At 48.0% G+C, this 15964-nt stretch overlaps 1 protein-coding gene across 5 annotated transcripts; it reads right to left on the reverse strand.

Moving 5' to 3' along the window:
- Positions 1-75: 75 nt before the first annotated feature.
- On the reverse strand, positions 76-15624 carry SPRY1 (sprouty RTK signaling antagonist 1). Of its 5 annotated transcripts, none has more exons than XM_074589098.1 (3): positions 6015-15624; positions 4875-5549; positions 76-2355 (listed from the first exon to the last, which is right to left on the reverse strand). In XM_074589098.1, the coding sequence occupies exon 3, from the start codon at positions 2298-2300 to the stop codon at positions 1347-1349; it is 954 nt and encodes a 317-aa protein (XP_074445199.1). In that variant the 5' UTR covers positions 2301-2355; positions 4875-5549; positions 6015-15624; the 3' UTR covers positions 76-1346. The 5 variants fall into 5 exon arrangements, with proteins under 5 accessions (XP_074445199.1, XP_074445197.1, XP_074445196.1 ...); XM_074589096.1 differs by having other exon boundaries at positions 4875-5552; XM_074589095.1 differs by lacking the exon at positions 4875-5549 and having other exon boundaries at positions 6015-8957; positions 9524-15619.
- Positions 15625-15964: the final 340 nt, after the last annotated feature.

Here is a 15964-nt window from a genome sequence, read left to right on the forward strand (position 1 = left end):
GAGAAACCCCAACAGCCCATCAATACGCGTACATAGCTCACAACCTGGCACTGCAACAAAAGAACTCAAGAGCCATTTTCATTAATTAATATATTTTCTGCATTATAGTTAACATATGTACTTTCTTCGTGTCATCCTTATTTCGTTAAGTATTGATATTTTGTTATATTCAGACATGAGTACATTTTCAAAGTCTTTTGCAATAAATATCATAAAATAATAGAGATTCACATAATAAATATTCTTTACAATAAAAAAAGTTTTAACAGACTTTTGTCTTAAAAATAGTTGGGATTCAACTTTGTGTTTTATACATAAAATATACAAAAAAGGACCACAATTTGTGGCTAAGGCAATAAAACGGGGACAGAATAAAATTATAAAGTACAGAGCAGAGCTAAATTCGCTAAACCAAAGGAGCGCAAGAAAGTTTAAGGATTCAAGAACGTTTAGGTGACCCAATGACACCTGAAGGCTGTTTGGATATATGAACACCACCAACTTTAATATCAACTGATAAGACTATAAAAAGAGGAGCAGGAGGGTGGAGTGAGCAGTATCCTTCGAAGATTTGAAAGCAAAAGAAACAAATGAGTATGTTGCAGCCATAATGTCTCCAATGTGAAGATCTACATAGCGTAGCAAAATCTGAAGTTACATTGAAAATGTAAAAAAAAAAAAAAAAAAAAAAAAGGAGGCAGGGTGATTCTCAGGACTGAGAATGTTCCAAAAGTTAAGACAAAAAAAAGAGGGGGAAAGAAGAAAAAAGCAGGCTGCTTATAGAAGAGTCAGGCCTTTCATTTGGTAAAGCCTTTATTTTACATCCCTCTCCAGAAAGCACACACACAAAAAGTTATTTCACAATCCAGCTCACTCATGAAAGTTATTCTTCCTTGGTACCCGGGGGGTTAAGGAAAAAAAAACCAAAAAAACCCCAAATTGCTGAGAACGAAAAACATCTTTGGGAAGATATTCACAGAGCAAGAAGCTTCCAGAGCCCAGTGAGCCCTCACTGTGTCTTTCAGGAATGGTTCAGGTACAAACTCAAAAGACCCTGCCCAGGAGGGCGGCAGACGCAGATCCAGGTCCACACTTACCGAAGAGCAGCAACGACTACGTAAAACGCTCCACACTCAGCCAAGGCAATGGGAAGAGGAGAGCAAGGACGCAAAGGGAAGGACTTGTGTGTCTGAAGTTGGGGAGACAGAAAGGAAAGCAGAAGAACAGCCCCCCTCTCCCCCAAAATGGGGGAGGGAAGGGGGGGATAAAAAAAAAAGGGGGGGGGGGAAATATCAGCTACAACCTGAAAAAACTGAAGTTGGAGGAAATAAACCTCCCTCCAAAAATCATGAGGGCTTGCCCTGAGCCCGGGAGGGGCAGCTCTCCAGTTTACAATAGACGGTGTTGGAGTTCTTGCACCGGCACCCCGGGCGATTGACGCGGTCGTAGCACCCTCGGCAGAGCTTCAGGCATCCTTTTGCGGGCGGGTAGCAGAGCAAGCAGGGCAGGAGCAAGGACATCGCTCCCATGCACAGGTACCTAGAACAGCAGTGCGCCTGGGAGCAAGAGCAGGGATTATCCGCATAAGAGTCCCCTTCATCGTCGTTGGAACAGTGGTAGAAGACCCCTTTGACCAAGCACATGCAGGTGCCGTACTCCACCATGCTCTCGGCGGAGCACAAGCACTGCCGGTTGCAGGCCAAGCACGACGGCAGAGCCCTGGGGGCCGTGCACTCCCCACACTTGCACTTCCCACACTGTTCGCAGATGAACTTGTGCTGCGCCAAGTCCTCTTTCAAAGGACCCTTCAGGTCATCGACAATCAGCGACGACTGCTTGGGCTGCGCCCGGATTGTCCGATCGGATCTGTGGCCGGAGCCCGGTCTGGATGGAGGCGACCGCCCCAGCAGTCCTTGCTCGGAGGAAGCGCTGCTGTTGCTGCCGGAGCTTGCCGCGCTCCCCGTGCTGGTCGACCTGCTCAAGACGGGAGCCCTCGCATTATGCTGGTGCCCCACGTGACTGGGTCTGTGTTCGTAATTGTTATTCACATTAATCGGTATGATTTCGTGAGTCCTTTCATGCTTCTCTTGCCTCGGTGCTGTCCGCGGACCAGATTTTTTCACCACAGATGGACCTTCGGTGTATTCATTGCTGCCCCTGATGGCCTTGATCTGGTCCAGCGACAAGATAGTCGTCGGCTGGCTCTCTCTGTCATAGTCCAACCGCTGCCGGCTGTCCAAGGAGGGCTGCTGGATCACCACTAGTGAACCACCACTGCCATGTTGACTTTGGGGCTCCATCTGTAGTGATCTCTACTTCTGGCATTCAGTGGGAACCTGGCATGCATCTGAAATCCTAAAATAAGATGAAGACAGAAGGTATAAATAAACACTGTGTGTGTACATATAGGCAGGCATACACAGGATCGAGGGCAGAAGAGCGATAAAGAACAGGATACTGTTTGAAAACAGAAACGATACGGCAAACCACAAGTTGCCCCAGTCACCTGGTGCCGATCTCTTTCAGCAGGGGATTACAACAATGCCGAGGACCTGGCCAAAGTCCAGTAATGGGGAGAGTCTGGGTATGGCATCAGAGATGAGGAACGCAAAGGAGACCCCATGCCATTTAAAAAAAAAAATTAAAAAAAAAAATATTTTAAAATCCAGTATTAACCTGCATGCTTACTTGCCAAGCCAGGGGAAGTGCTTCTCCCTTGTCACAGCATCCCTAGCATCTGTCTAACTGGCAACAGCAATGCTGAACGCCCCTCAAACGAAGTTGGAAAGAGGCAGGAACACCATCAGGTTCCTGTTCTGTACAACAGAATAAAGAACACGCACAATCCTCCCTCTTCTGCCTGAAGGTGCAGCACCAGAACGCTCAACAGCTTTGCTTCCTACTCCATTTGGAAAGTCGCCTTTTTTTTTTTTAAAGTGACGTATGCGCATTACGGAGTCTCCAACTCAGTACTGTCAAGTGGCCAAGACGTTTTCTATAAGAAAGTAACCCAGCATACAAATCTAACGTGCTCGTTATAAAATTAAAGCATTGGTGCAAACAGCCTGTTTTCAAGTATTTTCTGACCGCGGGCCAAGGTGTGAAAGAAAAAGGGTTAGAAAAGGCTACGATGAACTAGGTGTCAGGGAAAAAGTACCCGAGGATTCATAAGAAAATTAAGAGCAGATGACAAAAAAACCCCAAACAACCACCTCCCTCAAAACACAATCAAAGAGCAAATGCATTTTCACAAGACAGACAGATTAAAAGCTTCTCAACTAAATACAACATCTTCTAGTCTCTTGTAAATAAGTGTCACGCATTGTCATTCCGCCTAGCTATCGACACGAAGATTGCAACGCTGACTGAGAAAACTGCAGTGACAGTTCTGTACCTTATACAGAAATTGAGACAAGTCTCGAAATCCCACATTTATAAAGAGAACCAAGAAAATAAACTGCTTTCCTTTACTGACAGCTGGGGGAAAAGCCCCTTTCCACTCCCCCCCGCCCCGAGATATCATACATGTTTACCTGAAGGAAGAGAAAGGTAAGTGCTACCAAGCATTTCCAAAAATCATCCAATAATCCTGAGAAAGAGCCTGTCTCGCCTACCCAGAGCAAAGCCAGCGCAGGGCTGCTCCCCACTCCGGAGAAATGCGGAGTGGGGTGGGAGCACAGGGAGGGAGGAGAGCCGGGGAGGACTCTTCTAGCAGGTAGGCAGCATCTTCATCACTCTGACCACTAATAAGCGGTAAGGGACGGCTTCTGCCAGGACACAAAGTCTCTGCGCTCATCCAGATTTCATTTTACATTTAACGTCACCTGCGTGGGCTTTAGGGTCGCCAGTTTAAGAGGGAAAAAATGAAAAAAAGAAAAAGAAAAAAAAAAATCTAACGCGTTCACTTCTAATTCACCCCACATAACAAGCCGCCTTCTTCACCAGCACCGAATACAAATCCACAACAGAGCGAGGGTGAATGAATGCGAAAAGGGGAAGATTTACAGCTCTACCAACCCGGAGCCGGGCTCCCCGGGGGGGGATGAAAAATAATATCCCAGGAAAATGCGAAAGACATCCAGTGCCATCTTTGGGGGGAAAGCGCAACACCACGGCGGCCGGCGGAGCGACTCGACCAGCTGCAGAGAGCGGCACCGCTGGACGAAACACCGGGCAAATAAAGTTTTAAACTGGTTTTGTGTGTGTTTTCCCCCCAGCTCTCCACCCCCCCCCTCCCCACAGCCCATAAAATAAAACAAGCGGAGCGGAGCGCAGCCGCTGCGGGAGAGGAAGGAAGAGGAGGGGAGAAAAAAAAAAAAAAAGAGGGAAAAGAAAAAGTTATGAATGAAAACAAGGGCGGGTTTTTGGTTTGTTTTTTTTTTTTTCCTCCTTTTTTTCTTCTCGCCCTTTGGCAGGGGGAGGGCAGGGACCGAGGCCGGCGCTGCCCACCCCCCCCGGAGGGCGGACTCCCCGGCATTTAAAGCGGCAGCTCCCAGCCCGACCGGCCACTACCGCGCCGGGGATTCCCCACCGACACCGGCTCCCCCTCCCCGGCTCAGCCCCCACCTGCCAGGAGACGTTTGGGGTTCTGTTTCATATATATATATATATATATTTTTTTTTTTGCATTATGCTCGTTTTCAGTAGCGACAGGAGCGCCCCCCCCCCCCCCAACACACACAGACCCGCAGCGCCCCCCCCCCCGCCAATCCTTCACGGGGTCTGTCAGGTCGCCCCGCTCCTCGCCCACGGTCAGCGCCGCCCACCCCCCCCGCCCCGGAGGAAGCCGCATCCCGTCCGGATTTTGGGGAGGGGGGAGCCCGGCATCGCCCGGCGGCACCTGCTCGCCGCTCAAGAGCGGGACGAGCCCCCACCTCGCTTAATTCCACAGGGTGGCCGGTAACGGCATAAGTCCAGTCGCCAGCGGCGAGCAGGGTGACGAGGGGGTCGGGGGGGGGGCGCGATGACGGCAGCTCCTCGTCCCCTTGCGATGCCCTCCCGGTTCTCCGCTCGGCGAAGCGCGGCGGGGGGCCGGGCCCCGCCGCAGCCCCCGGCGTTCAGCCTCCCCCCTGGGGTGGCTCCTCCGCCGGGAGCGGGGACACACACACACACACACACACGAAGCTTCTCTCCTTCGGCCTCTCCGGAGGTGCGGGGAAATAAACGGAGCCCCGTTTCTTGCCAGCGGTGGGTCTGGGTCCCGCCGTAACCCGGCTCCGCGCTGCCTCCCACCGGGAGCGGGGTCGGGAAGCGCCGGGCACCGGCGAAGGTCTCCGGGAACGGGCGGGCTCCTGCCCGGGCGGTTTATTTCCCTTTTCGGAGGGGAGCCGTGCCGGCCGGGCTCCACCGCATGGTCCTCTCCAAGCGCAACCGCAGCCCCCGCTGCGAGTAGGGGTTATTTCATTATTTTTTTTTCTCTCCGGTTGTTGTCGCGGCGAGGAATCGCGGAGCGGCGCTGGCTTTCAAGGCAGAGCTGGCCGAGCCGGGAGCCGAGCGAGGGGCAGAGCCATGGCTGTGGGGAGCTGGCTGCCATGTGCTTGGTGCTGCTCCTGCTGGAGGGGAGGGGAGGGGGGGGCCGCCGGTTGACAGGCTGGGAGGGCGGGCGGCACGTCGGGGCCATACGCGGCGACACGCTCAAGGGTAGCCCCGGGCACAAAAAAAAACCAACCCGCCCCCCCAAAAAAAAATAAAAAAAAAAACAAAAAAGAAAGTCTTGCACGAAAAAGTCTCCGCCGGAGCCTCCTCGGTGATTCCCAGAGAGGCTCCAACAAGGCTCCGGGCGCGCCAGCGAGGTCCCCCAAAACGGACAGTTACCCAACTGCAAGGCTTGGGTTTTGGGTTTTTCTTTTGCTTTTTTTTCTAATTACTAGCAAATTGCGAGCGGCTGACGGGGAGCCCAGCACCGCAGCGGAGCCGGGGCCAGCCCGGGCAGCTCGCCCCTCGCCCCCCCGCCCCGCAACCCTCCCCGCCGGCTGCGGGGACCTCCTCGCCGCCCGCCCGCACCTGATCCTTACCTAAGGCCGAGGTGAACGCCTGCTTCCCGAGGCACATTGGCGGCCCCGGCGCGGAGTCCAGCCCGGGCAGTGTCGGCAGCCGCGCACCTCCCGCCGCCCGCCCCGCTCCGCGCCGTCCCGCCGCCGTCCCGTCCCGTCCCGTCGCGTTCCGTTCCGGAGTGACTCCGGCCGCGCTCCGCCGCCTTTCAGCGCGCAGCCCCCGCCCGCCGCCCGGCCGCGCCCCCGTGATGTCAATGTGTCACTCCGCGGCCACCCACAAATCCCGGACTGGACTTCCCAGCCCCGCCGTCACCGAGCCCGGGGACCGCCGCTGCCGGCCGGCAGGGAGCGCGGAGGAGCGGGATGCCGGCGGTGGGGGGGCTGCGGGGCTCAGAGGGGGTCCCCGCACACCCACAGGGCTTTCCCGGTGACAGCGGGCCCCACCTGCGGGGGCGGCTGAGCGGGAGCCGCGGGATGAAGGCAGGGATGGAGAGACGGCGTGCGTTTGTAGGTGCCTTCGGCTGCGCAGCGCTGCTCTGGTCACGCCGCAGGGGGATCCTCCTCTGTGTCTTGGCATCGGCATCTCAGCAGGGTCGAGCAAGAGGGAAGAGCTGTGCGTTTATATCCATGCAATGTTTCTGCTGCTTCCAGCCCGTTAAAGAGGCAGCCGAGGGCTTCAGAGCGTACTCAAGCCTTGTCATCCTTCCGTTAGGTGGGAAACGGCTCTTCCCGCCGTGTCACAGCTGGTCCCAGAGCGCCCAGCGATCGTACAGCGTACCCGGGCATCCTTCTCTACCGCCCTTCCAGCCTGGACGCTGCAAGGTCCCATCCGGAATTCATCACTGCATTCCGCCAGGGTGCTGAAGAGATCCCAGCCATGCCTTCAAAGCCATTGGTTTTATGGCCAAATACTATCTTTGGCTTGTTTTCTTTCTCTTCTCTTTTCTTTATTTTTCTTTTTTTTTTTTTTTTTTTTTTTTTAAAGTGACTAAAGGGCAACTGGAAGAATGTGGAAAAATGATGTAAAAAGAAATCAAAATTCCAAGAATTATTTCATAACGACATGCAATGTATTGGAACAGTTGAGACTTCCAGTGCTTGGCTAAAGATCGACAAAGCCCCAAGTTTATCTGACACATTCTAACTGGCTTTTTACAATTTCTTCCATAAAAAAAACTAAATCATATTCTCCCACTTTTTCCCCAAAGAAAAAACAACTACATATTAAGAAGACATGGAGCTGCTTAGCAAGAACATTCATCCAAAAGCAAATAATCCCTATAAACAAGAACACAGCAGCACGAAGGTATTCTTCCGTGACATAGTCTGTCCACCCAGACCACACTCGTGGATGTTGTGCAATTAGTTTTGCATTAAACTTCACTAGGCTTGGAAAAAAAATACCCAAACTACTTTTTTTTTTTTTTTAATTATTTCCATCATTATACAAAAACTTTACTTCAACCACATATTGCTCTATGAAATAAAAAAATTATGTATTAAAGGTTATATGCTTAATATTACCAATACTTCTAAGTTTGTCATTAACAGACTGCTGATATAGACAAACTATAAATACTCTCTTCCCATTGCAGAGGTTCAGGTGACGAACAGCAGCGTAAAAATCTTTGACATAAAAATGTCCCAATTCATCGTCAGTATTGGTAGGGGAATTGGAAAATGCGATTGCTCACCAGAAGCATTCTCGGACACACTACGAGCACAAAGTACAAAACCATTTTCGGCAAAATTGATCTGAAAACTTCGTAAGCCATCGCAGTTCAAATTAACAACAATTCCTGCCGAAGGATAGAAGTGACCAAGAAAACTACCAAAAATTGCTCCTGCAGAGTAGCGCTTAACGGTGCAAATCTATCTTCGCCTGCTATATTCTAGATGTCTGTCACAAAACAACTCTGTTTTGAATGACGACAAACCAAAAGAGGCAGCATTTATGCAGGTGTGCTCCGTACAGCGGCTCTGGCCGGCACAGGGATGGCGGGAGCATCAGGGGCAGCAGCCGGCGAGCTGCAGGCTGAGGGTGGGTGACCCAGCCTTTCGGCTTAGCAGGGCTCTGAGAACACTCGCATTTAGCAACCGGCTACTCACAGAACTCCACGTTTATTTTTTCCTGCTGTAAAAACGTCGCTTAACACCTTTCCTTTCACATCTCCAAAGCAGGTACTACCTTAAAAAAAAAACCCAAACAAGTATGCCAAGCGTTAAGAGCTTGATTTTAGAAATACAATGCTGGGCTTAAATGGGTCAGTAAAATAACCAAGAATACTGGCAGGGGCTTACTATCACTTGGCACCCGAATTAACACCGCGCTGAAAGAAGGGAAAACCCGACAGCTATGTCAGAAGGCTCTCCCCAGGCTCAAGCAAACATGCCCGCATATCATGCAAGTCATCTCCTCAGGTTTTTCTTGGAAACGATGGCAGTGAGCAGTTTTGATAGAAGCAGGAGAGCTAAAGTTCTGGAGAATAAACTGGCAGCTTGGCAGAGGACTGACACACCTCATGACTGCACCCTGGCACGGCCTTAATTTGAGGATTGACACACCAACAGGGATCCAATGCAACCAAGTTATTTCCCAGCTCCAAACCGTCGTCTCAAGGTGCCACAGACAAGTCAGGAGAGACCAGCCCTCTCTGCCCAAAGTTAATCCTTCCGAAAAACCTCCCAGAATCAGGCTCGAGAGGCTGAATGATGCTGGTAGTGTTGCTTCAATCCCCGTTTCCACTTTCACTTTGAGGATCACATTCTGGAGATAATCTCCCCCTTCTGCAGTCATTATGCTCCCTCTCCCTCATGCAAGCTTCGGCGTGCCAAAAGGCACGTTGTGCGGAGTAACAGCAGAGTCCACTGTGCGGTTTTGTTTGTTTTTCTTCCTCATCCACACCCAGAAGCAACTTTCATCTCTAGGCCACTTGATTGACCTTTATAGGTAGCGAACGACACCTTTGTAAAGACGAATTGGATAAACTGTGATCCTCCCACTATCAGGAATGAGTAACACCGCTTCAGCACTGCATCCCACCTGGGAATACCACTGCATTTCCCCCTGAGCGGCATCTCCCAGCCCCTGCTAAGGCACAGATCCCAGTCGAGAAGGAGGACACGCACTCAGTCCCAGACACGACATGGGCACTTCACTCCTCCTCCTCAGCAGTGCGAGGTGGCTCAGTCCACGAAAAGCAAGAACTATCCCATCTATCAGCATGGGATCGTTTCAGTATCATTTCGGAGAGAAGAGGTGACAAACAGCCTGTTCTTGAAGCATTCGATATTCACTGTTCCCGTCACTCATCTGCTATGGTGATAACTATCTTGAGCCAATATGGCTTTGAGGAAAACTCAGCAGAGAAAGTGTTTACCTTTACACAAACTATTTGTCAGTTAATAACCAACCTTCACAGCTGTAACAACATTTCTAAAGTTATAGAGGAATTCTAAAGCAATTTAAAAACCCCCACACATCAGCATTTATAATAAAATTAGAAACAAAATTGTTGCGCCAGTCTTACCTGGAGAACGTGTAAGTCGTGTATGTTCCCACCAGCCGCGCAGCCATCATCCTGCAGAGGCGGATGTTGGGAGAAACAGCTGGGACCTGCAGCCCCCCAAGGCTTTGTGCCTCGGCAGCTTTGCCGTCATGCTCGGTGGAACTTTGCGGGTTGGTGGTGTTTGGAGGCTCAGGACCCAAAGCGCGCTCAGAGAGCCTCGGAGCCTCTCAGTGCAAGGCAACGATATGTGCTTGTTGGGATAAGACAAGTAGAACTGAATATTTAACACTTACACTAGTAGGCCTATATATATTAAAAAAAAACCAACAAACTTTGACAATAAAAGTTGTTGAACTTGGAGAAGAGAAGGCTCCGGGGAGACCTTATAGCTCCTTCCAGTACCTAAAGGGGCTACAGGAAAGCTGGGGAGGGACTCTCTATCAGGGAGTGGAGCGATAGGACGAGGGGTAACAGTTTTAAACTGAAAGAGGGGAGATTTAGATTAGATATTTGGAAGAAATTTTTCACTCTGAGGGTGGTGAGACGCTGGAACAGGTTGCCCAGAGAAGTTGTGGATGCCCCTTCCCTGAAGGTGTTCAAGGCCAGGCTGGATGGGGCTTTGAGCAGCCTGGTCTAGTGGGAGGTGTCCCTGCCCATGGCAGGGGGGTTGGAACTAGATGGTCTTTAAGGTCCCTTCCAACCCAAACCATTCTATGGTTCTATGAATAGCTATTAAACATTGCTGTAATAATAAGCATTGCGAACAGTTTCTCATCAGCTCATTGAAAATCCTGGTGGTCCTGGCTTCAGCTGGTTGGTGCCTGCGATGAAATAAAGCTACTCCGAAGAGCTGCAGTAAACCCCAGCAGTGCTGTGGGGAAGGCATACCCCAAAAGGGACAGTGAATCATTTCAGGGTAGGGAAGAGAAAGTGAAGGATGATGTGAGGCAGCGTTTCCGATCACGCTTTCTGCTAGACAGGTTGACCTTTATCTGAGATCAAAGGCACCTGCAGCTGGGGATTTCTTCAGCTTCTGTGCAAGGACTATTCTTAAAGCTCTCCGGAGACACGCGGCCACGTAGAGCTGCTCCTTGCCGTCACTGCGCAGGCTGGGGATTGGCACACAGGAAACCCTTGGCTGCAAATACAATCTTGAGTTTTCTCTTCAGAAGATAACATCAGGGTTTTTTAGAGGCAGAAGCACTAGTAAGAGGCAGCAGGCAGGCAAACCTCGGAGAACAAAGGGATGAACCTCAAGGTGAACCCACTTCATGCGCAGTTGAATGTCAAATCAAAAGGTGCAGGGGAAATGCTGCAGAGGTAGGGGTTTGGCCCGTGGCCAAATTGGGCACAAATGAAAAAGAAAACGCAAAGGTCTGTACAACAAGTTGAGAGTTTGAGGACATGCTTCCCCCCTTCCCTGTCTCTTGCACCGTACCAGAGAAATCGGTGTTTCCCTTGGGTTGTCCTCCCAAGCTTGGTGAGCAGCTGGAGATACGGGGTTCGGTGGTCGGGTCAGGGATACACGTCAGCTATTTCTGCCTCACTGAAAGCTCAATTTGGTAAACAGGGATTAGCGAGAAACACCGGGAGGGGGCTGCAACTTGGGTAGAATCTATATGACGACTTAGCCTCCCAAATGGTAGTTTTTAATGCTATCTTGCTTTTGCTGTGAAGAATAGCCAAGGAACTTTCGCTGTCAAAAATGTAACTGAAGGCAAATAGCATTGCAGAAAAGCTGTAGGAAAGACAGCACATGTGTAAAAGCACCGAACAAGAGGCAAAACGTCACTCTCCTAAGGGCAGGACACAGCACGTCTCCTCATTCCTCACTACTCACTTGCCATAGAGGCAACCGGTACATTGGCATCTCCCCTTCAGATACCCACAGTTATTTGTTTTCCGATCAAGTTTATTTCTTGCTCAGAGGACCGCCTCTGTGGACTTCATGTTTAGCTGCTGGACTAATCGTCTGCGCCGATACAAGACGCTCTACTAAGGCACTGATGATGTCTCCATTACTTTGTATTAATTTCTAACTCTTTTTAGCCAGTTAGCTAATATTACTTCATCTGCCTGTATAAAAAAAACTTTGGGAAAAAAGGAAAATTGTCATTATCTCTTAATACAGATACTACTTTATTCACATCTACTGTAAATGACATCTGGAACTCATTGCTTTCTGTCTTAGCACTAAGCAAACCACCTTTTACTATCCACAGAGGCATGATTCCTTGCAAAGAAATGAGAACAATTGTCGCATTGCAATTTTCACTGATAGGAGAGTATTCCTCTGTTGAACTACATTATCACAAATATATATATATATATCTCTCGTAGTTTTAACATCAGTAAGGAGAAGGAAACAAGGGTCTATGAATCTAAGATGAGGGCTAAGTGTTAAAAGCTCTTCTTCCTTGTAATTTTGGACTGTGCGTATTTCAAAATGTCTCAGTCCTGACCCCGCTACGTTTGTTTGCTTGGGTATGTCTGAGACTGCAAAAAGACTCATCACTGCAAAGCCATGTTATAAAAGTAGTAGTCAATTAAGAGAGTAATTGTGCGTCTCCTTCGACCTACCTCTTATTTGAAGGCCTGCTATCTGACTGAAGGCTCAACTTTTTCTATTAAGATGTTACCAGGTGAAAATTTCATCCTCACGTGAGATCCAAGTGGCTGAGCAAAGCCCAGCTCCCCCGATGGAAGCGTCCCCTTGAGCCTTTGAACCCGGTGCTGTGGCGGTGGGTGCAAAACAAGAAGACACTCAGCAGAGCAGTTCTCACGTCTCTCCTCCCAGACAGCTCATCCCAACGTGAATTGTGTTTTTGAAAGGTGTCGGATTCCTGGACCGTGGCATCAAATCCCAGTCTCCCCAGTTGTATTCTGCTCCATTTTTAGCACACAGTTGAAATAAGAAAACCGCAACATTACTGCAAAGACTATAAGACTATACTGATTCAGTGGGTAGAGGACACCTGGGTAATTCAATTTCTGCAACAATATGAGTTTAAGTGGGTTCACTTTTTTTTTTTTGTTTTTGGCCAGTAAGCCTGGTTTTCCATTTCTCTTGCTTTCTTCTACAGCCGTGTTAGGTAACAAACGGGTAGAGCTACAAAGATTTTCCTGGTGGGATGAAGGACTGTAGACCTAGCTGCGTAAGTATGTGCTGAGAGCTGAGTGAAAGGAGGTGGCTGCTTTAATTACAGCTGATAAAAAAACACTAGCCAGAGGAAATCCACCATGACGGAATAATAGCGTCGAGCTTCAAAAACAACTGAGGAACAAACCTTTCCCATTTCCGTTCAAGAAGTGGCCGCTCCCCAGGTGAGGGCTGCATTATCAGAGAAGGAGGTAAAGCTCTCTGCTAATTTAAATATGTGGCTCTGTGCTTGTTTTTATTATCTCACCACTAGTGGCGAGCCGGGTATTAGTACATCTCTAGGAACGGCTACTCTTTATCAGGTCGTGCAATCCGTCACTGTCAGCCGAAGGAGGTCTCAGGAGCAGCGTTTCTAATTTGATTTGAAAATATACATGGAAACTCGAGACCGCTTTTAGCAAGAATGATCAGGTTGGCCCAATGAACACAATCTCTTTTGTCGCTCTCAAAAACAGTGTGTCAACAGCGACGTTTAGGTTCCCTCCACACTGTAACAGCTTCTGTAGAGAAGCAGTAACTTAACGTCCATGTCACGTTCTTGGTCCTGCTTTGCCAATTGAAAGGCATTTCAATTGGATTTTAACAGACAACCTTCGATTCCCTGGAATGCAAGCAGGGAGGAAGTTTTCCCGTGGATCCCTTGAAAAGAAGCTTGCACCAAGCGATGATTTTTTTTTTTTTCACTTTTTCCCCTGAACCTTAATCCAGGTGTATGATACCAAACGATGCTTATGAAAGCACGTATCTAGAGATCTCGAATAGCTAGGGCGTCATCATTGCTTTTGGATGAGAAACTGGCTACAGGGAAATGAAGATGCCACTGAATATCTCTGTAGCAGAGCCACACGTATTTCTGGCTGCAGTATCATCCACGTCGATAAATAAGTATTTACAGATCTTGACTTCCCATAGGAAAAAACAGCCCAACCAGCCCCACGCTTTTCTTTTACTCTTCTATGGTTGAAAAGATGCGGAAAAGATCTCTCACCACAACTCTACAAGAGTACAGCAACGTCACTGGTAGTTTGCTGCATCCCTATAAGAGAATGATAAAATATAATTTTGCTATTAACCTGTTTTGGTTTTTTCTTTCCCATTTTATGAGTCTTTCTTCTCTGAAAGACTCTGTTTTGCATTTGGCAATTCAAGAATTAAGTGCCAAGATATCCCTTGCATGTTTGATGGGGTTTGTTGTACTCTATGAGAGCTTGCTAGTCGCATCTTGAAATGTTGCTCTGTCAAGGAAGATTCGGTGTCAAGGGCCAGATTCTGTTCCTAGAGAAATCAAAGTTAATCTTGGATTCCTTTGGGATTGATGAAGTCAGGAGAGTTCTGTATTTTGGAGATAGTTTGTGTGTTTTGCTCTTTGTTCTAATTATGTATCTAATATATCCATTATTTTTTATATATATATGTATAAAAAAAAAAATATTATGCCTCAAGAGCCTTTGGGTTGAAAAGGTCAGATTTCTCTCACCAAAAATGATTGGGAAAACCCTTGACAATAAAGAACATAAAGCACATACCGTCGTGTTACTGATGAAAAACCCTCTTGTTTCCATCGGCGTGGGAGAGGGGCCGTAGAGGAGGCAGGGACCATGCTGCTCTACTTCAACACAAGCCTCCAGGGAAGCACGCACTGCCTCTCCCGCTGGCTGGCACCCAGGAGAACGTGTACGGACACACACTTAACACGTGTATGTTATGACACCAAAAATCATGTGTTTGTGTGTATGTGTGTAGGGGGGGGTGGTCCCTCTTTTCAATTCCCTCAATAACTCTCTATTTTGGAAACCGCTACCGTGATTCTTGTTTCTTTCTGCGATTCACGAAACACACTGTTCTTGAGAAGCCAAAGAATTTCAATGTATAAAGGCCACATCTGCTACTGAAACATACTCTGTTTAAAGTATCTCAAAGCCTAATTGGGATCTTGCATCTATTGCTTCCCAAGTTCAGTGGTTCTGAAAATTATGCAGAAAATGGATTCTCCCCCTTAAGTACCACACTGAGCTTCCAAAACACTGCAGCAATGCTACTGCAGGATGACATCTCTTGCACCATTGCTGAAATACTGAAGTATTCACAAGGGAGGTACCGTACTGTTGCTTACAGCTGCTTGCGTAGATTTACAGCGGTGTAATCTGGCCTAAAACAAGCATCTGAATAAAGATAAAAATGCCAAGTGCGCCCAGCTGAAAAATACAAAAGGCATTGCCTTTTCCATCATTCTTACTGTGTATGTGTTTCCACCGCTTTTGATGTTAGCTTAGAAGCATGGACACCACTGCCTGACTGAATTCAGTGTTTGTAGTAATTTCCCATGCTGTTTACTAAATAAAGAAAAAAAACCAACGAGTTCCTTAGTGGGTTCTAGTCATTTATGCATGGAAGGCTAGACACAGGCCTCAGAGTATTCAAAAAGGTCATCTTCAGTTTCAGCAGATACTGAGGTCGACTGCTCAGCTGTTATTTATGTCCATACCTCTTAGGGTAAGTGAAATCGCTGTCATCACCAGACTGGATTTCAGCTCCGGAGAGGGTAATTATCAAAACTTAAACACCACTCTGTTCTCATAGCAAACTAACATTGCTTTTCTAATTCTTCTCCAAATGCCCCATCTCCAGAAAATTTAAACAGAAACCTATGATATTCTTATGCAGGTAGGATACAGTTTTCAGTATATCGCTCCCATATTCTGAGTTTTTGTTGAAGGTATTGTACAGGTTGCACATCAGGGTTCTCAGAAGTCGTGCTACTCATATTTCATAACACAAACAGTGTGAAACATGGGAAACAACATTTTTGGAGCTGGACTGGTGTCAAGAATTACTTTTCAAAACCATTTGCTGTTCTTTTTTAAACTTGCCACATGAAAAAAAAAAAGTTGAGTCAATTACAAACACTCCTGTAGACTCATTAGCTCCTGTAGACTTAATTTTCCAGGGTGCCAATTGCTTTAAAGCAAAAGAGCTCAGCACTTCTCAGGAAGACACAGAAAGAATCGGTTGCTCAGGGAGTTCTTTCCAAGGCAGGAAAGGAGAATTCCTGTCCTCTGACCTCCCTGGGCAGACCTTGAAAACCTTCTCTTTTATTCTTAGCAGTGTTATCGAAACATACCGCCCTAGCACTAAATGCTACCTAGGTGTCAAGTCAATTCCATGGCAATTATCAATTTCAATCAGAATAAGTTACTGATATCACCTTATACATACTGGTCATGGCAGTAATGAATATAAAAGATAACTCTACTGAAAGGTAGATGCAAAAAGTTGAAGCTTTAAAAAAAAACCCAAACAAC

This window comes from Larus michahellis, chromosome 5 (genome assembly GCF_964199755.1).
Source record: "Larus michahellis chromosome 5, bLarMic1.1, whole genome shotgun sequence".
NCBI classification, from domain to species: domain Eukaryota; kingdom Metazoa; phylum Chordata; class Aves; order Charadriiformes; family Laridae; genus Larus; species Larus michahellis.

What these genes read in the sequence shown, in the direction of transcription:
- SPRY1 (XM_074589098.1), bottom strand. Translation starts at nt 2,300, where the DNA reads ATGGAGCCCCAAAGTCAACATGGCAGTGGTGGTTCACTAGTGGTGATC.